The sequence below is a fragment of the Epinephelus lanceolatus genome, chromosome 9 (genome assembly GCF_041903045.1).
Source record: "Epinephelus lanceolatus isolate andai-2023 chromosome 9, ASM4190304v1, whole genome shotgun sequence".
NCBI classification, from domain to species: domain Eukaryota; kingdom Metazoa; phylum Chordata; class Actinopteri; order Perciformes; family Serranidae; genus Epinephelus; species Epinephelus lanceolatus.
In genome coordinates this window covers 2814779-2838153 of record NC_135742.1, presented here as the reverse complement: position 1 = coordinate 2838153, position 23375 = coordinate 2814779, and the positions used below count along the sequence as shown (strand labels likewise).

The window sequence follows — 23375 nt, the reverse complement described above, 5'->3', positions numbered from 1 at the left end:
CCTACCACCACACACTAAGACTACTATTACTAATAGTCGTACTGTGCTGGCTCTTCTAGTATAATTACTTTTCCCACTACAGCATGTTATGAAACTACTGCAACTCTTCCTACTTCAACTGCTACTACTCTACTAGTGCATCTGCTACTATCACCAATACAGTAACAACACATGGAGTCTGTGTGGTTAAGTTAAACTCATTTTAGCTCTGAAATCCCTTTATCTACCTATCTACCTTACCTATTATTACATTTAAAAATCAAAACCATTAATAATGAGACAATAATTGTAATAAACAGTAGAGAGCAGACTGCTCATCCTCCACCTCCCTAAACCCTCAGAGCTGCTTCAGGTGGTGTATTTAAGCCATCTCACCTGAAAGCTGCTGTAAATGCTGCCATCTCTTGTCCTCACTACTGCTGCCGCCACCACCGCCGCTGCCGCTCATATCTAAGGCTCTGAGTACAAGCTCTTCTCAGTGGAGGTTACCATCATCACTCCACAATCCCTGCTGTGCTGTATTCTTTTAGGGAGTGACAACTATCGATGTGGCGAGTGCTGTTTTCCAGCACTGCCACTCAGAACAGCACCTGGACTGCTCTTTGTCAGGTGATAGATCGTCTTACTCTTTGGTTTCGCCGCGGTCACAATGGATGAGAAGAAACTCATCGTGGTATAAAAGCATCTACACTTCCAACATTACAAATAATAAAACTCCAGACTTGTGCGGGCCAAAGTGTAGTCGTGGTTGTTGAATACCACAAAAGAGAATAGGTTTCTGTGCGGGCCCTAAATGTTGTATGTGTGCATGTGTGTTACCTGGGCGATCTGGACGGTGTCCCATCTGCCTTGTTGGGGTCCATCAGTCTCTGCAGTTGTTTCTGTAGAGTCATCCTCTCTGTTGCCTGCCTGTAGGACGGACACACACACACAGAAGGATTAACTCTACCTGATGATACTATTAGAAAACACACCGCTCAGAACACTTCCAAAAAAAGATAAAGACGCACTGCAATATTAGTCACAGACAGTAATGTTGGACGTTCTGTGAACAGCAACACACAGTCAACATGCTGCAAAGTAAATTCATTTATAGGGCCACTAAGCATGCACCAGTTTATCAGCCCCACATTGGTACTGGGCAATATTTGCCTTGTTGACTGTCGGCACATACTGTGACATTCACCAATTGCAGCTGCTGATGTTTTTTACTTTGTTACATCAATTTTCGCAGGCTGATAGCAGAGCTTAAGACAAACGGTGTCCTGCTGTCCCGTGGACAATAGAAAACATGATTTGGATGAACAAAGACCTTCTTCGGGACGCCCCCAGAACAAAAGGACGCAGTAAACTCACAACTGACACATCAGAGCACGCACTCTGTTGTTTCTTCAATATTTGCTACATCCTGAACAATAAATCTGTTTTGAAATCAGCAGGACGAGAGCTAGGTAACATTAGCCGTTAGCGGCTGGTGGAACTAACTGCTGACAGAGGTTTGGGTTGAGTTACATTATGATGCGTTCAAGCCCGCTGCGGTAAAAACGAATATTGGACGAAGGTTAATTATTACCTTCTTATGATGTGTTCAATGTAATCTTGTAAAACAGGCAATAGTTTTTGCTGAGAAGACTGAATAAATTTAGCTGTTTAAAGGAGAAATCTGTTGATGTCTTCACAAAGAATTAAACAGATAATAGCCAAGAGATTATGATATATTTCATACAGGCAATAGACTTTTGAAGCAGTTATTATTCTAAAGATGTTTTAACGTGAACGGTTATATTAAAGGTTGTTTCATAAATGTGTATGATTGAATTTCTGCTTATTCGAAGGTAGTGTATCAAATGACTGAATGACTTTAAAACAGTTCAATTATTTTTTATAGAGTATATTTCTTTGTTGCTCTGGCACAAAAAGGGAGATGAATATTTAAAAAAAAAAACCAACACAAATAAAAAACAACAAAAACATCAGTATAGGGCAAAACTGTTATTTTAGACAATCAGTGCATCCCAAATTGTCACTTTATGTTTTATATACTCATGTTTACATTCTCTTTGACACCTGTCTACCACAAATATAAATTATTTTATTTTATATTTCCTCTTTGTTACATGTCATCCCTTGATATTAACTTTCTGCACTATTTTGTTGCAGACTCTTATTTTTACTTGCGTGATTTTGCTTTTACACATATTTAATTATCATTGTTGAGGAGAGCCTTATATATTTCAGTGTCAGTATAGCTTCTCTGTAATTATTGTGCATATAACAATGAGTAACTTGAAACTTGAAATGTGTAGAATTCACGTAGTCATTCTAAAAAAAGTAAATAACAGTCTTAATCAAAAACTCTCCTGACTTAAATAAGAAAATTTCAATTAATTTTATTCAGGACTATTCATGAAAAAAAAAGTCTGTATTAATCTAAAATGTACATAGATGATTATTCACAGCTGCTTCATACAGTATGAAAACTTTCTCATTTAGTTTTTAAAAAGGTCCAGTGTGCAGGATTTAAGGGAACACTGAAGGACTTCTCAGAAGAAAAGTTTCAGCTGGTTGCAGTTTGCAAACCTCACCACTAGATGTCACTAATCCCCCTAAATCTGACACCAGGGTTTCTGCAGGTATCAGCAAATCTAATTTAATGCTTTTTAATGCCACTTTAAACAAATTTAATGCCCATGTCCAACTGCAGATACAGTTTTTTATTTATTTATTTTATTTATATATATATATATATATATATATATATATATATACATATATATATATGTGTGTGTGTGTGTGTGTGTGTCACTCTATAGTGAATTAGAAATGGCTCACAAGCAGAGGTGGGTAGTAACTAGTTACTCAGTTACATTTACTTGAGTAACTTTTTGGATAAATTGTACTTTTCAGAGTAGTTTTAATGCAAAATACTTTTTACTTTTACTTGAGTTATATTGTTTTAAAGTAACAATACTCTTACTTGAGTACAATATTTGGCTACTCCACCCACCTCTGAGTACATAATTACATATACACATACATATATATGTATATATATACATATATATGTATATATATATATATATATATATATATATATATATATATATATATATATATATATATATATATATATATATATATATAAGAATATATTTGTGTTTCTTGTGCCTTGATTTATGTTATGTTTGTAAAGATTTAATTTATTTTTGTTTTAGTTAAAGGGGTATCGTTTAAAATACATGAATTTGCAGATTATTATTTTTGATTGATTGATCACGTACATGTTCTTATTTTACAAATAAATCAGACGTTACTCAACAGTTACTCAGTACTTAAGTAGTTTTTTCACCAAATACTCTTTTACTCTTACTCAAGTAATTATTTGGATGACTAGTTTTACTTTTACTTGAGTAATATTGTTCTAAAGTATCAGTACTCTTACTTGAGTACAATATTTGGCTACTCTACCCATCTCCGCTCACAAGACGGTTTACAGTCTCAGAGTTTATTTGCACATTTCAAAAATAACAAAATCAGCCTGAAGAACGATGTGAAAAACTAACTCTAACCTGAAAAGGCTGGAGGCGGTCACTGTAGCAGCAGGTGTGGTGGTGGAAGCAGCAGCAGCTGCAGTTGTGGTGGTGACAGCAGAAGTTGCGTTGCTGGTCACGGCAAAGAAATTCGGCACAGTTAACTGCTGCCTGCCTTTAATCACCGACTTGTGATTGTCTGACAGCATGTGTGATTTCACCGCATTGACGCCCATTGTGCAAAGTTTGAAGATCTTTTTGCACACGCTGCAAAATGCCTCTCCGGGTTTACCGTCGACAGGCTTTAACCAGGTTCTGAACAGTTCCTCATCCAACCACTTCTGCTGAAACTTGCATTTTCCCATTTTTCCGACATTTGCCAATATTCCCTCCGCTCTTTCGCCACAGCATGAGCACGCTCACAGCACGTTGCATTCCAAGCATCCGGTGTTGTGACTTTGTGCACCGGCCGTAAACAATAGCCAATTAAAGGATTCTGCTGTCAATCATCACATTATACTTCCGATCAAAATGATTAAATGTTTATATAATCAAAACAAATCATGAATAACAATGTTTTTTTCCATCAAGTCTATTTAATTTTTTAATGCCTCTGGACATCGAATTTAATGCTTTTTAATGCCATTTAAGCCCTTAATTTTCGCAAAATCTATTTAATGACTTTTAATGCTTTTTAATGACCCGCGGAAACCCTGTGACACACTGGTCCTTTAAATTAAAACCATTTAAAGGCAGATACATGGAGAAAAGTTTAAACAACTAAAATATTTAAAATACTAACATAAAAATGAACTGTGAGAGTAACGGTAACTGAGAAACGACAACAAACTACACAATCCAAAACTGTTTTGAAAACAGTAAAAGTAAAAACACTGTAACTTACTCATTGAGCTGTTTAGTGAGTTTGACAACCTGCGAGGCCAACGACATGCAGGTCTCCACGACGACCAGGTACCGAGCACAAGTGGTGTGTCCCTGTCGCTCGGCACTCTGCGACGGCCGCTCCCCCTGCTGGTTCTGCACCGTCACATTGGAGCCGTACTCCACCAGAGTCTGGACACAGACGTAAAGGGTTACTGCTCACACATGTTGGTGCTTGGATTTAAAATAATAAACATTATTATTGGTAACTCTGTGTAACAAAATGCTCTGCCCCACAGCACAGATCAGCTCTGCTCTGCTGAGAAAAAACTGCTTCTTTATCACAAACAGATCACTAACTATCAGTATTTTGATTGCCGGCCTGGCTCGCCAACAGGAAGCAGACAAGACCAATAACATCCTCCTCTCCTTCAGCAAGGAGAAAAAACACACTCGGCTCCCACTGCAGGAACATGAGCCCCACATTGTAAAACACATTTTTTATAATTGATCTATGTTTTTTCATGATAAGCAGCAGCAAAGTCTGAAAAAATAAAGGTTCAGAACACTAAAATGTTGACATTTAAAATGCTGAAGTATTGATAAAGTGTGGTTATGACCATGTTCTGTGTTACTGAGCTGCAGGTTAAGGATGTTGGAGTGGCTGAGACAAACTAGAGGAAACAGCGATAACTGAGGTGGTAGTAATTGTTACTTTCCAGCAGTGCGCACACACCTGTATACATGTGAGGTGTCCGTACTGAGCCGCCACGTGGACGGCAGTGTTTCCATTCTGGTCGACTTCGTCCAGAGAGATCGCCTGCTCCTGCATGAACTGAAGCAACCACAGCAGCACCTTCTCCTGCAGAGACAGACGGACAGAGAGAGAGCGAAGGAGACGTTTTATTCTCAGGTCAACACATTATCCCTAAAACAAACACACGTATCACAGTATTACAGGACGGTATCATTTTCAATACCGTCAAAATACAGACACTCATCTTTCTATAAACCTCATACACCTCCAGAGGTCAGTGTGGTGCGAGAGGCAGCTGAGCTGACTTCAAGTAGTGGAGATGCCATGCCCGCAATATCAGGGAGAACACAGGGAAAACAACATTATCTTCATATCTAACTCTGTGAATTAAGGATTCATTTCAACCAAACCAGAGCTGGTGATTGTTGGAACAACAGACTAACTAACTAAAGGACTAACAAGACTAACCAAGACAGTTTTGCTGAGGTTTATTTTGAGTTAACGGGGTACTTAAACCTGATGTGGTTCAGTGAAAGAGAGAGACTTGAGTCCAAAACATGTGCGGTTGTATTTCTCTGTTTAACAAGTAAAATAAACAAAGTTTTCCTTGTGTATCTATTATACTGGAAAAGATTAGAGAGTTTTGGTAATGCTTGCGACGCCTTTTTATTGTTGCCAGGCAATTACCCCATCATCTCCTTACCCCAACCTTCCTGTAAAATCAATCTTAATCAGTGTGTAGTTGCTGCCATGTTGAGGCAGAGGGTGCTGTCTGTAGCTCTGGTTGAGGGTGAGAGGCTGTCAGCAGATAAACAGAGATCTGTGTGGGTACATGAGACCCTAAAAAAGAGGCTGGATCATGGGGAGTACCACCAGTTGGTCCAGGAGCTTCTCCTCCATCATGGATGTTTACAGGCAGATTTTAGGATGACTCAGGGGCAGTTTGACAACCTGATGTCTATCATCAGGCCGTATAGCTCTGCATATCCAGCAGTTTCTCCTCCATTGTTTACCAACTGTAAACTTGTTGTCGTGACCACCACAGAAGACCCGCCTCTTAAATCATCACAATGGACAATGGAGAAAAAGATGACGTGGGCGCTTTTTTACTCTTGGTTTAAGGTTTTTTCAACTCGAGGAGTTCAGAGTGCTCCGGCAGAAACGCCAGGCACCTAGAGTGCAGAAATGCGAGGCATGTGGCAACACAAAGCAAGCAGAAAGCTTCATTCTCATTAAAAACTGTTACAAATAGGTGCTCCAGCTGCTAAAACGCTTTCTGTGTGATCAGGGCCTTACGACATCGCAGGGTTCACTTCATTTGGTCCGACCCAAAGTGATCCATCCTTGCCTTCCAGTTCTGGCCCATATCATGTTCACACTGTATTTTACAAACAAACCCAGAGGAGTTAACATGGCGTCACATGACTGACAAGTAACTGACTGGACTGGACAGTTTAGGTGATGTTACTCTACAGCAGTGTTGCAGTAGATGGACCCATGAAGGAAAATGAAATTCAGATGACTGACAGCAGGTCATAATGTTTTTTAATGAGCCCCATGTGTTTATTAACCTTCTCTGGTGTCACTTAGAAATACTTGATTATGAGTACTATTAATTTAAGTCTGCAACAGTCAACAGTGACAAACAGACAGAAATTTGATTTTAAAGAAGTATTTTGTAGGGCTGTAGTCTCCTGGTCGACTAGTCGATTATTTGGTCGCTATGCTCTCGCCCGACCAAATTCTCATTGATTGAATAATCGCTGTGTTACTGTCATAAGGAGAAAAGTGCTACATCAACAGCTTTCCAGGATTAATCCATTATTTCCTGCGGCGGGGGGAGAGGCTAAGTTACCTGTGAAAATGGGGGTGTTTTCAAAACATAAGAAAGATATATATAAGAAACAATAAATTGTGAAGACAGTAAAGCCTCCACTAAAACAGCATTTTAAGTCTTGTGTGTGATTTATCCTGGCTGAAATATGAGCAGAGGCTAATGTATACAATGTAAAATGTCATAGGCTTGTGCTAATAACGTTAGCATGTTGTATTTGTTTGGAAAACGTGTTTAGTATAAGACAGTTGTTTTGTCAGTGAATGCTGTGAGTTGTAATGGAGCTGAATTATGTGCCGTTACCTTTGTTACATGTTGCTGTTGTCCCTGGTTTTATATGAGAAAAGGAAAAGATCACTAGACGCTAGGCTAATTTATACAATGTAAAATGCCATAGGCTTGTGCTAATAACGTTAGCATGTTTTATTTATAGTGAAGCCAGTTTGCGTACTTGTGTTTGAAATTGTCTCTATTAAGCCATGTTTAATGTGTGTTTAATGTGTGTTTTGAATCAACTATATGAATAAAGTTTGATTTGAACTTCACAGCACTTAACACAGTCTGCAGAGTGACACAGACACACCACCGCACAAGTAAAAATAACGTGCAGATTTTTTTTCCCACCTTGACTAATCGATTAGTTGAAGATTATGTGCAACTTCAGTCGACCAGGATTTTCTCTGGTTGACTACAGCCCTAGTATTTTGTCACATAATATAATGAGGAGTGGTTGCTGCATTTCATTTGTTTCATTCACTTTTTATTAGGAAAACAAACTGGGATTATTTGGCTCCCAGTAAAAACCTCCTGAGCAACAAACACTGAAGGAATTCTAACTGGGTGAAGTTTAAGGAGTTGCAATCTTCAATCCTCACCACTAGATGCCACTAAATCCTCCTAAACCTGACACACTGGGCCTTAAAAGAGGAAAATATATTTTTACTGCCTGATGCTCTGTTTGAGGTTGATGACTTCTGACAACACATGATGGAAAAATAAAACTGTTGGTTTTATTTTACACATTTCAGACTTTTCCAGACTTTTCAAGGACCGGTGGGTATTGCAGCTTGTTAGTGTGTATTTGTAATAAAGTGAAGAGTGTGTGTGTGTGTGTGTGTTTCCATACTTTACCTGTCCATAGCGAGCAGCGTAGTGGATCAGACTGGGATGTTCTCTGGTGCAGCTCAGCTCTGCGATGGCCTCCGTCTCACTCACCATCCACCTCACACACTCCAGATGACCGTTCTGCAACACACACACACACACACACACACACACACAGTTAACACATACCAGTCAGGTCCAGGTGGTTTTAAATCTGTCATCCTGTTAATCTGAGTGAATAAACACAAGGCTTGTTGATAAGAGCCAATCAGGACTAAGCTGCCAGGCTTGTCTCGAGATAACACACTTCCTGTCTGGCAGCCAATCAAGAGCTGGGTTTCCACAGCAGGGCAAACAAAACAAAACCTCCTCAGTCGTTGCAGTGTGACCCATTTTGAACGTCTTGCAGCTGCCAACAGAGCTGATGGTAATGTTTCTTTAATCAAAAACCTCCATTCTAACACCCTATGACCTCACTGACCAGCTGCCGACGGCCAATCAGATGTCTGCATTTCCCTTCTAGTTTACAGATGTTTATTTTTCTTGAACATTTCCACCTGCAGGTGAAAAATGGAGGAAATCAAAAGCTAAGTTGACAATGAAGCTGCGCAACAAACATCCATTCGCATTTTTATTAAATGTATTAAATGAGGAAATGAAAATGATCTCTTATGGATTCTTTGAGCCACTTAAGCTTCTCATTTCTCTACACGTTACCCCCCACACTGGCCACTGTATTAAGTACAGTATATTGAAAGATGTTTCTAATATTTGACCCCCTATGAACAAAATAATGGAAACTCCTTTTAATATAATCCAGTAAAACGCCACCCACTATAACCTCCATAATAAACATAAAGTAGAATAATTGCCCATCTGACAGCATCAAAGAAAAATGTGAAAGCTTCTCAGACGTGTAACTCATAGCAGAGCTGCTCTACTGGATTATATGAGACTGTGTAAATGTACCTAATAAAGTGAGATTTGGAGGAAGTGTTTGATTTGTTTCACATTTCTTTTTTCAGAATTTCTACCATCTATGTGATCATCATCTCCCAGTGTTGGCTACTTTGGAGGGTTTGTTTTTCCAATTCAATTGGACAAAGAAATCTCCACTCAGACTTAACAACTGACACACTTGCACACGTGGACACTTCAGAGCAGTGGTTCCCAACTGCTGAGTCATGGTCCAAAAGTGAGCCTCATGGACCGCAAGTGACTCGCAAACATGTCGAGTTTGTAAAAAAACACATTTCAGTTTTAAGTACAGTGAATTTCTTGCACAGAGCTTTTATTTTGAAGTGCCGTTTTCTGCTGTAGAGTGAGTGACTAACGGACAGCTACTGGACAGAGACAGCAAACTAGCTCTATGATGTGGCCAAACACAAGTATGACACTGAGTGTATTAATCTGTGTGGACCTTAAACTAATGACTGAGGAGAAATCTGGACCCAGTGGCTGCACCAGTTGGGATGCCCAACCCGTGCCTGACAGGAACTGTCGGGACCAGCAAGGCAGGGGTTGGAGGAATATTTGTAAATGATGTTCGGATTGGGTTCAGCTGACTTGACATGGTGCTCCAAGTTATTTTTAGTAAAAATATAAACTAAAACAAAATGATGGACCTACTGTCTGCTGTGATTTGTTTTTCACAAGGCATGGACACAACACAAACTACTTCAGGTGGTAAATATTCATGTAGCCTTGCCTGTATCGTGATTGGGTTGCTTGGCACATAAAAACACAAGGCTTGTTAGGTTTGGGTCGGGCTTGGTTACAGCTCTCTGGGACTCAGGTCAGGTTCAGACAGATATACATAGCCTGAGCTGCACTCTAGTGTAGGCCTGTCGCGATATGCAATATGTCGGTTAATTGCACGGTAAATTAAAAGGGAGACGGTAACTTTTCGGGCCGTGATTAATTGCCATATCCATGCGCGTTTGTTTTCCTCGTCTCTCTCCATCAAAGAGACTCGACGACAAGAGCGTTCACTGCCGTGCATCGTCTGGCAGCCAGGTGAGTTGGTTCATTAGCGTAATGAATGGAGGTAAAGCTCTTGTCATCGAGTGTCTTTGTCTCTGTGGGGGAGGCGGGGCTATGGGCTACACACACACACACACACACACAGACACAGTGCGATCGTCGTGAGGGGGAGACGAGGCGGAGAAAAAAAAGAGAGTTGAGCGTAAGAGAAAGACAGGGAACTTGTTCCTAAACCAAATTCCACGGCCCCTGTGTGGGAGTGTTTTGGATTTAACCAAATGACAGAGGGGAGCCCAGTAATTGTGCCGGGTTTGTTCTAAAACCATCTCAACAAAAAGAGCAAATATGATCAACTTAAGTGCACACCTGAGAGTGAGAGACTGACAGACTATTTCTTTGTATTTATTTATTTATTTTGATATTTTTACGTGTTATTTCGGATATTTAAATTTTCTTTTTTTGCATTCGTTAATATTCTTGTTAAATAAATGTTTATTTCTCTTTAAAAGGGTGTACGTGCATCAATATGCCTTTATTATCATTATATAAGTTTAAAAAATGGCACAATATTACACAATATCATCGCTTATCACAATAATTTCTGACACAATTAATCGCCCAGCAAAATGTGTTATCGTGACAGGCCTACTCTAGTGTACATGCATCCTTCGTTGGCATCACTAACATCAAGGCTGAAGCAATGACTCAATTTTAATAAAATGTCTCCTGATTAAATTTTCTGCCTCAAAGCTTAATTTCATCAGTTACATCACTATCACACGAGCTGAGGCTGTTTATTAAACACACAAGTTAAAAGCATTAAGTAGAGCTCTTTTTTTTGTAACGAGGAATCTTGTATTTCTTCATTATAAAGGAGACCTGGTCTACTTGATTCTCTCATATTTACGGTTGATATTTCAAAAAAAAAAAAAAAAAGTATGAAAAGTATTCATATACTCAATCATCAGAAGAATATATAGAAAATTAAATTTTCTCATTCTTTCAGTTCACATTAATAGTTTTCTATAAAAACTGTGTTCGATATCACAATCTCCAAAAACAACATTTGAGGAAAAACTTAATTAAAGGCTAATACCTGCCCAAACGCATTTGCTTAACAATGCATCTTAAAGTAAACACACACTTTGAGTCTCAAGCTCACACACACACACACACACACACACACACACACACACACACACTGACCTTGACTCCCAGTCCAGCCGGGGTGAGCTGCTGGTTGTTGCGTTCGTTGAGGCCGTCCTCCCCCATCAGAGAGGTGAGGTGCTGCAGACAGTCAGCGTGACCCTGACAGGCCGAGATGTGCAGAAGGTTGTTCCCGTCCTCGTCTCTGATCAGCTCCAGGTTGTCTGCCGCCAGGTGAGGCTGCAGGAGGAGGAGAGGGAAAAACAGTCAGAGGTGAGAGGAGAGGTAAAGGAGGAGTAGAAAAATAAGAAGAGGTGGAGGAGGAGAAAAGGAGGAGAAAGAAGAGGTGTTGATGTTAGAGAAAAAGAGGATGTTAGATCACCCACCTCCCCACCTCCGCACCTCCCCTCTGATGACCTCCCACTCACCAACAAAGAGATCTGTCCCTCTCTGACGATGTTGATGATGTTCTGGTTCTTCTTGGTCTCCTCGTCCACCTCCCCTCCTGCTCCTCCACCTCCTCCGAACCCCCTCGGCCCACCGCTGCCTCCGCCTCCACCTCCACCTCCCCCTGGTCCAGGAGCCCAGGACTTGGAGGAGTCCTGCCTGCCCACGCTGCACCCTGGCAGGGGGAACATCATCCCCGGGCCCCCTGGAGGCTCCACGCCCGGCCTCTGGCTCTGGGAGTCGGGGTAGACCCGCGCTGACAGAAGCTTGTCTGGAAGACATCATCCAAACACGTCACATCATATGAACTGTGTCTCTGTCCACTGAGACAAACAGAGAAGAAGAAAAGCTGACGGTATCTTTAAGTCGTACCTGCATCAGAGAAAGAAGAGAGGGAGGAGGAGCAGCTGAGGAGTCCAGAGGACAGCAGCTCCGACTGGTAGCCTCCTCCAGCCGGGGAGCGGTGGAGGTGGTGGAGGTCTGGATCCATGGACTTGGACTTCCTCAGGTCGGACCACTTCACCGGAGACAGAACACAGTACTGCAGGAGACACATCAACATTACCAGCACTGATCTACAGCCTACATACATCAGTAATAATAAAATGAACACGTGGCCATGTGATCAGCTTGTTTTCCATTTTGGGTATGACAAGTTGGGGAGGACACACAGACGCACCAGCTGTGTCCCAGCAGGACGCTGGTAAAAATTATATAAACACGCTTTTGTTTGTCAGTGTTTAAAAAAACAAAACAAAAAACATTTCAGATCGAACCAAGCACGAGTGGTGTTCATCCTCCTGTCAGTCCCACAGAGCCAGTTAACTGCCAGCTGTGACAGAGAGCGTGCGTCCATGTGGCGGCTCAGTTTTAAGGTGAGTAATACTTAGATGTTGGTCAGATTATGGTCTAACAACAATTCTCCACCTCAGCCAGATTTACTGCTGCGCCGCAAGCCCATGCTGACTCACTGTTGTGTACACAAGCTGAGACCTGATGTGAGATCTGATCATGGCAACGGCTCACGTCCACATCAATACAAGCCAAGCTTTGTGTGGAAATGACCATACGCCCAGTTTACCATTGAACTTCCTTTCGAAAATGAGTCCACTGTGTGAATCTTGGAGCTCTAACACTGCATTTCCTCATTTATCAAACATGTTTTAAAGCAGTGGTTCCCAACTGGTGCCGCCATGTATCCAGATTTCTCCTCAGTCATTAGTTTAAGCTCCACACAGATTAATACATTCGGCATCACACTTGCGTTTGGCCATGTCGTCAAGCTCATTAATTAGCTGTCTGTTATTTATTCACCCTACAGCAGGAAATGGCACTTCAAAATAAAGGCTCTGTGCTGAAAATCGACTGTACTTCAAAATAAAGTGTGTTTTTTACAAACTTGACACGTGTACAAGGCATTTGCGGTGCATTCAGAATGGAACTATAGACCCAATTTTGGACTGAGACCCACCAGCTGGGAACCCGTTTTAAAATATTTTAAATCCTACATTGTTTTCATCCATGTTCACTGGCATGCAGTCTTCCTCTTCCCTGTCTTTGCTGGTGCATTGCTGCGTTTCTAGGTGCCTAACTGGCAAAATTTGCAAATTAACACAGCGTCACAACTTTTTTGTAATTGGGGGTTGTACTTGGGGATGATATAATTTTACCAAATATTTACAGTTCATGTGTAAACATCAATGCTTGTATTTATTTACAAAATTCTGCAAATGTTCAGCTGTGGTGCCACATTATCAATTTTTAAAAATCAATTTAAGTCTTGTCGACAGCAGCTGACCAGTGAAATATTATTTTGCAACTAGTGAGAAACTAGAAGCAACAAGTGGTCACGATACTTGTAACGTGCAACTTGTCTAAATTAAGGTCTGGTATGACAATTAAATATTATCAAACTGTGTATTCTAGTCTTCCAAGTCTTACTAAGAAAACTACCTTAACAGTTTATTAAACAGTGCTTAGTTTAGAGATCCGTATACAATAATTTACACATTATTTTTCCTACTATGGGGCTCTGTAGACCAATTCACAATTAAAAGTATTAAAGAATATGTTAACAAGTTGATGGACATGTACCTGAGTCTGTGAGCTGCTGCTGCTCAGGCTCAGAGGCTCGTTATGGGGTAAAGCGGAGCTCTTCAGCCCTCCTCCTCTGGTCCTCTCCAGGGTGCCTCCGCCCATGTTGTTCCCCGTCACCGAGCGCTTGTCGTGGGGGACGCGAGGCAGTGTGGACATCTGCTGACTGGACTTGATATAAGGCACGTCCAGGATCTCGTCCATGTCCAGGTCGTAGTGCTCCAGCTCCCCGAACAAAGCCTGGGGGTTGTTCCCTCCGACGACCCCAACGCTGCCACCGCCAACGCCCTTCACCTTCCCTCCCGGCCCCTCAGAGGAGGTGGAGGCATGAGTCTGTTTGTCAGAGCTGGGGTCATCCTTACTGGCCTCCCCCGGCTCCCCCTGCCCCGGCCCCTGGACTTTACCGTCAGAGTCGGAGTCGGTGGTCTCTGGTTGGTGTTTGAGAGGGGAGACCCTCTTCACCGGCCGGAACTTACTGTGGACCTCAGCGAGCCCCGTGGGTTTGATACCGCCGCCGCTGTGGGAGGAAACACTGCGACTCCAGTTGATGGCTGGAGCTGTGAGGAGGAGAGGTGAGATTATATAGTTAACTTTCACAGAGATGGAAACAGACCCTGTTGGAGTGTAGTGCATAGAGCAGGTGTTATGCACCGTCAAAAGAGAGTAATACTTAGTTACCCGGTCTCTCCTCGGCCTGGCCATCACTCCTCCTGGACAACTCTGGGATGCTCTTCAGAGACGTCACAGAATACTGCAGGAAGAGAAAGAAAATCAGAGAGATGTCAGAAAACAGCACGCAGCGGCCCTGCAGCTGTGCAAAGTGGTTATATTTAGATATTAGTTAATTGTAGTAGTTGTTACGTTGCTCTAAGTACAGACAGATTGTAGCATGAGGCAGAACTAGGTTACAGCTGTGGACACACTGCTAGTTTATACACCGAGCGAAAACTACATCCTGCCTTCTAGAGGTGCTGATTCAACATCAACAAGTCAAGATTCAACTTTACTTGAGACAACACTTTTTAATTCTACCACACGGTGATCATAAACCCTTGAATATAAAAACGACTCACTAAAATCGGTTGAGAAATACAAATGTTACAGTGATTTTTATCCAGAAAAAACTCAGCTTACATATCACTTGTATTTGATTACAGGCAAGACGTGCCTTCTCCAATATGGCAGCAGCACTGACACAGCTGCAACGGGCCGACACAGTCGATGCTGCGTCTTCAGTGTTGGTTCACATGCTACTTGGAAAATGTAGTGAGCTCAGCTACCAGTTACTCTACATCAAAATTGAGTTTCACTACATTGAAGCTATGCCCAGAGAAATGTAGCAGGCTAAGCTAGGAGAAAATGGCAAAAGTACCTTGTTACTTGCAAAGCTACTTTTATTCTTTTACTCTATGTCACGTCAGCTTTATCGCAGTGATCAAACAAACAAATAGGCAGCAAAAAATGTCCAGTTAAAGTGATAACTATAACACAACAGACTTAAAAGTTTTATTTGTTTTTTTTTGAAGACTTTGTGACATTTGAACATGTCCTCCAATAACTTGTATCTGGCTCTGTCACTCATTCAAAAACAATTCCAAAATATAATTTTCAGGCAATAAAACTGAGACAGTAATATAAACTATAAAAATAACAGACTTAAATGAAAACTGTTCTTGTTTTGGGACATTAGGACATGAACATGTCCTGCAAATGACAGTGTGTGTCACTCTGTCTCTCAGCTCTTTCCTTTGCCCTTGTTGTGTCTATTTCTGTGTCCACTGCAAATTCACTATACAGTCAATGGACAAGACATGTGAGAGGCGTGTCAGGTGCAATGTAGTCTCTATATACAGACTCTACATTCAGTGAATGTAGAGTCTGTAGGCAAACCCCGGAGATCTTGCCTCCGGGAGCGCAAGAGCCCTGGTTTCCAGTTGTAGGCTGTTTGTGGTCCGCGTGATATTGACCAATCATGTTTGAGCCGACTGCAGTTGTTGCCAGGTTAAACAGTCTGTGCGGTGAACTAACGAGGCGGAACATAACTGGCGTCACTGCAAACAAACATATTTACTTATATATAAACGCAAGTCGGAAACGGAAATTCGCCTCCTCCGCCCAAATCAAACCGGAATGCCAAAAGATCGGGGGTCTGCACCCAGAGGCTGTATCGCCATCTGCCGGAAGTCAGACGCCGAATACAGCCGATGGGTTCTGAGAATGTGTGCACTGTAGCCAATGAGGGCTGGTCTTGCCATGAAAAGCCAATAGCGAAGCAGCAAGCAGAATAAACTGAAGGATTAGCATGTGATGTCATACAGAAGTGCTTCCCTCATGTACATGCCTCAGTGTGGTGCCGGCATCAGTCACATGACTTAACCTCACTGTTATTATCCTGACTTTTATCCAGACCTCTGCAGAAAAACAGCCTGCTGCACTTCACAGCTTTTCCTGGGAAAAAGAGCTTGTAGCTTTGTGGATGCTCACAACACTGCGTCTTCGTTTATATGTCTATGCTTACATGTGTCTGGAAAAGTGGTGGTTTCAGGTGGAGGTGAGGATGTTGCAAGCACAGTCTGGCCCTGCTATAGACTCTAAATTTAGGATACTCTCACCCTGATTCACAGGATGAAGCTTAGAGACATTGTTAGTGGACTCTACCATCAGTTAGGAAGGTGCAGCCAGCAGCTGTTAGTCTGTTTATATCATACTGACCACTGAATCATCAGAGAAGTCGATCTCATCAAGGTCCAGGTATTCAGGAGCCTCCATCTTCACACCACATCATCAGCCTCACAGCCAGCTGCAGACAGAAACACACAGGTCACATTATTACACTGTCATACACATACACACTCCTGTTCTTGTTTTGTAAGTTATTTAAAGGGTCTGACCTTGAAGAGAGTCAGTCTACAGATGTGCTGGTGACCACTGAGGCACTGAGGCCATAACAGCCTTTGTTTGTAGCATCTAAACCATAAATATGATAAAGACAAACACTGTTGGACATCAACGTTGGGGAGATATGATCAGCAGGAATAAAACACAGGACGTAGCTGCAGGAAACTGGAAACAGTCCCGCTGAAAACTTGTGTTAAAGTTTCTTTTTCTAACCCAGATGACAAACTGTTGCTCAGCGAATAAAGAGGAAACTGTGGAAATAACACATCGGACTTTTATTCTGAAGGAGGAGTTTCGCTCTTACCAACTAACAAAGGGGCTGTATGTTAAACCTGCCCTTTGATTTGAAAATCTAATCCTTTCCTGCTCAGTAATACCACAGATTTAAAACTGTTTAAAGCCCTCGAAAACTGTCAACTGCACCAAGTGCCTAAGTGGTTGTGATCAAAGGCAACGAACAGCATGATAATCAGGACCGATCAGAGAGCAGCGTGACTCGCAGCGCCCACAGAGGTTTAAAGACGCAACCTGGAAAAACACAAGCAAGAGCAGACTCTGCTGCGTATGACAAATGACACCGAGAATACTGAGCTTCTGTTTGTAATTACACTGCAAACAATCAGTCTGAGAGTCATTCAGTAATTCATGATAATCACACTCTTGTTTCGGCGGTTTAATCAAGCAAAACCTCTCCGCTGCTTTTCTTTGTTTGATAGAAATTGGGTTTTGCACTTTTAATCAAACACAAAAAGAGAATCCGAGGATGTTCCGGGAAACCGTGCCGAGTTGTTTTCACTATTTTCTGAAAAAATAATCCACGGATTAATCGATGGCAGCTCTGAGAGGATCACAAGAATCAGCTACAACTGCAGCTCGGCCCTGCAGACCTCTCACGTCATCAGGTGGTTCACCTACAATGAGATCCAGATGTGCTGCGGGCGCTTTAAGTTACTATAGTCCTGTTCTCTGGAACAGAACACAGGCTGACCTGAGATCCTCCCCTGCAGTAATCAGTGACGAATCGTGATGTTTAAACAGCGTCAAGACATGATCAAAGTCACAGCGTGCTGCTGCCGTTCTTTGGTTTTAGTTGGAGGTGTTATTTTCCAGGCTGTGTCGTATAGCGTTTCTCGTCTTTCCACCACTCCCTGTACATTACATACATTCTGAGGAGGTTTCTTTATGTTTTGAAACTTCCATTCACGGCCACAGGATGTTCAGAGAGCTTTCATGTCAGAGTGGAGCTGTTTTCAGACTGTGTGGGAGCGACCGCAGAACTAAACGGGTCAAAATAAAAACCTCTGATTGCAGCTTTGAGAAACAGTCGAGCCTAACATCCTTGATAACAACAGTTTAGGCCTCGAAAATAAGACTGGATCAAAAAAAGAAGAAGGAGGAGGAGGAAGAGGAGGAGGAGGAGGATGTCGGCTTTCTGTGTTTATATGAACAGCTGACGAGCCTGAATCCTTCCAGGCAGCAAGTCACGAAAACAATCAGTGAGACGAAATGTTTTGTTTTGGAGCAAAGCTGAGAGACAGGGACGGGAGTTTTCAGGAGGAATTTGGGAGAGATTCAGTTCCTCTTTCTACACACTGAAACGAGATACGTGTTCCTTCACATTTCCCTCAGAGGTCAGGTGGAGCTGCGAGCTGAGTGAATCCACCTTCTCGTGGTCGGATGCACGTTGTCTCGTCTATAAGTAGACATGTAAAAATAAGTTGTGGGTTTAGCGTCAGAGCTCTGGATGCAGCATCTCGACATTCGTGAGCTTATTGTGAGGCTGCCAGGTTTGAGCTCTGTCCTGACTTTTAGAATAGACTGCTAACTAGCTTAGTGAGCTAACAAGTTAAAACATGTAAGTGAGACACGTCCTGAACACTGAGAAATGTAACTGATACCGACCTTCTTATCTGACTCAGAGTGACGTATAAAAACTGCTGCTCCTTTAAAGGGTCAGTTCATCCAAATTATGAAGAGACAACACCCACCCGAACAACAGGAAGTTCAACCTGCTGCCGTCTGACAAGTGATACAGATCTACCTGCTGCCATACCAGCAAACTACAGAGCAACTTCTTTCCTCCTCAACTCCAACAACTCTGATTATTTTGTTCTTGTTCTGTCTGAAGGGGTTGATATGTTAAAGCTGACCATGATAAATATCACAGACGCTGACGGCTGTAAACTGAACTTTTATTTTCTATGATTAATAAATAAAAAATAAGAAGGACTGATGAAACAAGTTGAAAGAGGCAGCTACTTGTAACGTGCCGTTCTGCAACGTTGGTTGTAGCTTCTTAAAATCTGAACAAGGATAGTGAGAGTGAAAACCAACAAAACCAGCATCAGATGGACTGTACCCATAATCAATACGCCACAATAATATAAATAACCAGCGCCAATTCATCAGTCAATGAGTGTGTGTGTGTGTGGGCGGGGCATAAGCAGGTAGGAAACAGAGGGTTCAGTGGGGACGGAGCACCTGCTGCAGCAAACCAACACGCCGTCTGCAGCCATTTTGTCTTGACCAGTGGACTTCACTACAAGCTGATTGGCTGTTGAAACAGGTGACATGCTTTAAAACCACCCGCCGGCCATTTGACCAGCTGAGTGTCAGGTGACATCATCAGCCGGCTTGAGTCGAGCTCAGACCGGCCAGTTCACACTGCTGACACTTTTCTCTGTGATGTTCTAAAACTGTTTCATCTCGTTGCAAATCTTTGGTCTGAACTGAAGCTGCTAACAAAGTTCCGCTAATTCAGTGATAAACACATTTCATTTCCTGTAGATTCTTCACAATAAAAGCCCCCTTGTTATTTTGTTACGTAAAAACTTTTATTGTGAAGCAGCAAAATAAGGAAATGTTGAGCTTCTAAACAGGAACTTCACACAACGTCTAATCTGACCGATAGCGAACATGAAACAGTGAAATAAATCAGATACCTAAAGTAAAAACAGGACGCAGGAGAGAAACTAAACTCCAAAGCACCGCAAAGAGATTCAGTTAGAAGCTACAGACGTACTGAGAGCTGAACAGACAGAGACTTTTAAAGACGCCTTTCTCTCTGGTCTCCTGCAGACAGAGCGGAGGAGAGTCTTGCTACAGGCACAGCTTTTGGGCCTGCTCCAGAGAAGGTCCATCTCTGGCCATCTGTAAACTGATAATGGAAACGCAACTCGGCACGGCATGGCTTGAGTCCGCGTGGCCAAAAGTGACAGTGGAACAGGCCCATAACAATATAACTGTGACCCTCTAAATGACTTATCAGCCTTTATAATACTGATGATTTCTCTAACTGTGTTAAAGTACATGATGCTTCAGACGGCAGAGACAGTGTGACGTTCAGGTACTGATACAGCAGTGTCTTTGGACGTACAGTGTGCACACAATACAGAAAATAACCAGTGGAAAACAAACAGCATCTTTGCCTAGAAACTCAAAACCGTGTCTTCCCCTCTGCTGAGCTTTCTCCACCTCCTCAAACAGACGCCGTCACTGTCACCATCAGCCAGTTGGAGGCTGCAATTCAGACGACATGGAGACCTGATTACAGACACTGAGACCTGCAGACTGGACAGCTCTGTGGCTTCAATTTTTTATTTCATTCAGTCAGATGTCACTGTGTTAATCCACGTTTACAGGTAAACTGCCATTAAGACTGATTTTAGACTCAACATAGAAGCACCTGATGTTTTTTTGGTACATGTCCTACTTGTTAAAACTTTACTTTACTTTAAAGGGTGAGGCGATACTTCTGGCGCTCTGTTGACGATAAATGAGGTAAAGACTTCCCTCTGTGTTACAGGTGAAGAGCCAGGAAATACAGGCCCCTTTTACACTGCCAGATTTTCGGCGAATGTTGGGCCGTTTTGCCGGCAAGCTGCGAGCGTTTAGACACACAGAGCCGGATTAGCGAGTTGATCCAAGGTGCCTAATTTTCCACCTCGTAGGGTAGACATATTGGTGGAACCCTTTTGGTTTAAACAGGCCTTCTGCAACAGGAGGGGCTGTTGATGACTTGTGGGAGGAGCTGTTGATGACGCCACACATGCGAGCCACTGGCGGTGGATAAACAGGAAACAGCTGATAGCAGGAATTAGCGAGCAGCTAGTAGCAAGAGGGAAACACAAACCTGACAGACACTGTAAAGATGAGCAACTGGGGAGACAAGGAATTGCGCGCCCTCCTTGTCCTCGCAAACGAAGAGGCCATTAACCGTCAGATAACGGGGATGGTGAAGAACGGGCCGACTTATGAGAGAATCGCCGAAGGACTGACCAGCCGCGGCTTCCCTCCCACGTCACTGTTTACGTCACACGCTGAGCTACACGTTTTGTTACTTGCTCACGCCCCCCATTGCCCTGAAAAAGGCACATTCTGTATAAACAAAAGTAGGTAGGCGGCATTTTGCTGCACTCCCGATTTTGTTTTGATACTGCCAATGCTGAAAAAAGACTGATTGGGCTTTCCTGCAAATTTGCACAACTCCTGTTTAAAAAGGGCTACAGTGAGTGCTGGACGGAGCAGTGAGTGACAACAATCCCGCCCACATTTAAGGGTACTGTGTGGTGGAAACGCTTAACAGACCAAGGGTCTAGGTACCATATCTGAAGGGTTACTTTTGGTTCCAAAGGAACTGTACTGAATGTGTTTGGTGGAAACAGGGCTTAAAATACTACAAGTAAAAGTCCTGAATCCAAAAGTAAAAGCACAGAAGTGCTGTCAGCAAAATGTAGGCTACTCAGAGTGTAAAAAGTAAAGTTTCTGGCTGTGATTAAAGGTCTAATTTTGGTGATATCTTTAATGCCTACCAAACCCGCCCATTTGAAGGACATGTTTTCTTTAAAAATCAGCAGTTAAATAAACACAAACACAAGCATTTAAAACTGTATGACGCCGCCCTAAGAAAAAATAATAAACATCACTCCCTCCTCTGTGTTTAAAAAAAATAATCTGACATGTCTCCCCCTTTTGGCACCACCTTACCCCCTCATAGGTAATGAACAGTCCCTTACTTATGTAAAAAGTAGAACTACCAAAGTCTAAAATGCTACAAGGAAAAGTCCTGAATCCAAAATGTTGCAATGTAAGTATCATCAGCAAATTGTAGGCTCCTTAAAGTGTAAAAAGTATACATAAATATATGATAAATGGTGTAATATTGGTGATCTTTAAAGAAAGCACTCCTTCCAAACTGGCCGGCATGTTTTCCTTAAAATTCTGTGGTAAAATAAATACAATATACAACCATTTAAAGCTCAACAATGCTCCTCTGAAGACAGAAGTTGCTGCTGTTTAGCACCACCTCCTGCCCTGTCATAAATAAGGAACAGTCCCTTAAAGAGAAGCTTTAAGCACTGGAGGTAATAAGGTAAAAAAAATCCACATGATGTCAGTTTAGGTGTGTATAATTATATATTCATAACAGCCCAGTTATGAGTTAATATCTAAGGCTGTTACTGTGATTTATTTGTACTTATAATTTCTGTTCTGCTGACAGAGATGAGGGAAACATTATATATAGTGAAAGAAAAATATCTGCAGGCTGATGGAAGTGAAATAAAACATCATCTCAGATCAACATGTGTCTGATTCTGTTTCATTTCCCCGAAATTAATAACAATACTTTGCCATATTAATGTGTTGCAGTGTGAGAAGTGTTGGCAGACACACTTACAGCTGCTAATGAAGAAATAAAATGTCTGTTTTACAGAATGAGAGCAGTGAAAGTGACTTCAGGTGCTCTCTGCTCTCTTTAGCTGATCTAATCCGCTCATACCTGCTCATCCAGCAGCAGGAGGCTAATTAGCTTAAGCTAGCTCAGCTAATCAGCATCCAGAGAAGCTAATGTGGAAGCTAGCTGCTAGCCGGGCACACACTTGGAAAAATAGGTCAGAACAGAGAGCTCAGGTGAAAACGACCCCGGGCCCCGGGATAAAGAGCCGTTATCTCCCGGTTAACGGACAGTTTGGTGTTACGGTACCTTATGGAGGTCAGGCAGCCGAGGAGAAGGAGGTGAAGGAGCTAGCTGAGCCGCTAGCTGCACTGATCCTCGGATCCAGCTGTTTTTTTTCCTTGTGTCGCCTCGCTGTCTTGAAAAGCACAAAGACTTTGACATATGGGCAGCAGAGATGGAGCAGGCGACACGAGGGCTCACTCTGAGCACGTTTCTGAGGACCAGATCAGTCAGACAGAGGGGAAGGACTACAGTTTTACATCTACAAACAGGCTTTATGTGTGTTATAGTGTCTGTTTAATGTTTATGTAGAGTTTGGAGGATTATTAAAACACAAATACCAGTGATTAAAGAAGTGTGCAGATCCTTCAGTTAAGTAAAAGTAGAAATACCCCTACTAAAAGTCCTGAAGCCTGAAACCATTTATCAAAATCAGAAACTGTTTAAACAGAAATTATCGTTGTTTATTGTTAATAATTATTCTGTTCCTAATGTCAGTACAACCTTTAGTGGTTCTTTTAGCGATTACACCCCCCCAAAAAATGGAACACCCTGCCTTTAATTATTAGCGGACAGTTTTAAATGACGACTTAAAACATAGCCTATCCTTTTAACATAGCCTATAACTAGCAGCTAACTGTTAAAATAGTCAGTATATTTTTGTATTTTGTATTATTAATTATTGATTGATAAATGTATGTATTCTTCTCTTTTCTCCCCGAATGAGTGTTGTTTAATTGCATG

At 42.0% G+C, this 23375-nt stretch overlaps 1 protein-coding gene across 2 annotated transcripts in view; it reads right to left on the bottom strand.

Moving 5' to 3' along the window:
- sncaip (synuclein, alpha interacting protein) overlaps positions 1-22897 on the bottom strand; it is a 31316-nt gene extending 8419 nt beyond the window's left edge. Inside the window, exons 1-11 of one of the 2 annotated variants that reach the window (XM_033619965.2) lie at positions 22659-22897; positions 16490-16577; positions 14456-14528; positions 13778-14334; positions 12056-12200; positions 11665-11954; positions 11297-11476; positions 8135-8248; positions 5149-5274; positions 4435-4604; positions 820-909 (exon numbers count right to left, since the gene is read on the bottom strand). In XM_033619965.2, the coding sequence (XP_033475856.2) occupies positions 820-909; positions 4435-4604; positions 5149-5274; positions 8135-8248; positions 11297-11476; positions 11665-11954; positions 12056-12200; positions 13778-14334; positions 14456-14528; positions 16490-16546 (1802 nt within the window). In that variant the 5' untranslated portion in view covers positions 16547-16577; positions 22659-22897. Of the gene's footprint in view, positions 1-819; positions 910-4434; positions 4605-5148; positions 5275-8134; positions 8249-11296; positions 11477-11664; positions 11955-12055; positions 12225-13777; positions 14335-14455; positions 14529-16489; positions 16578-22658 lie in introns of both variants that reach the window. The other variant, XM_033619964.2, reaches the window with a different exon arrangement.
- Between the last annotated feature and the right edge of the window lie 478 nt (positions 22898-23375).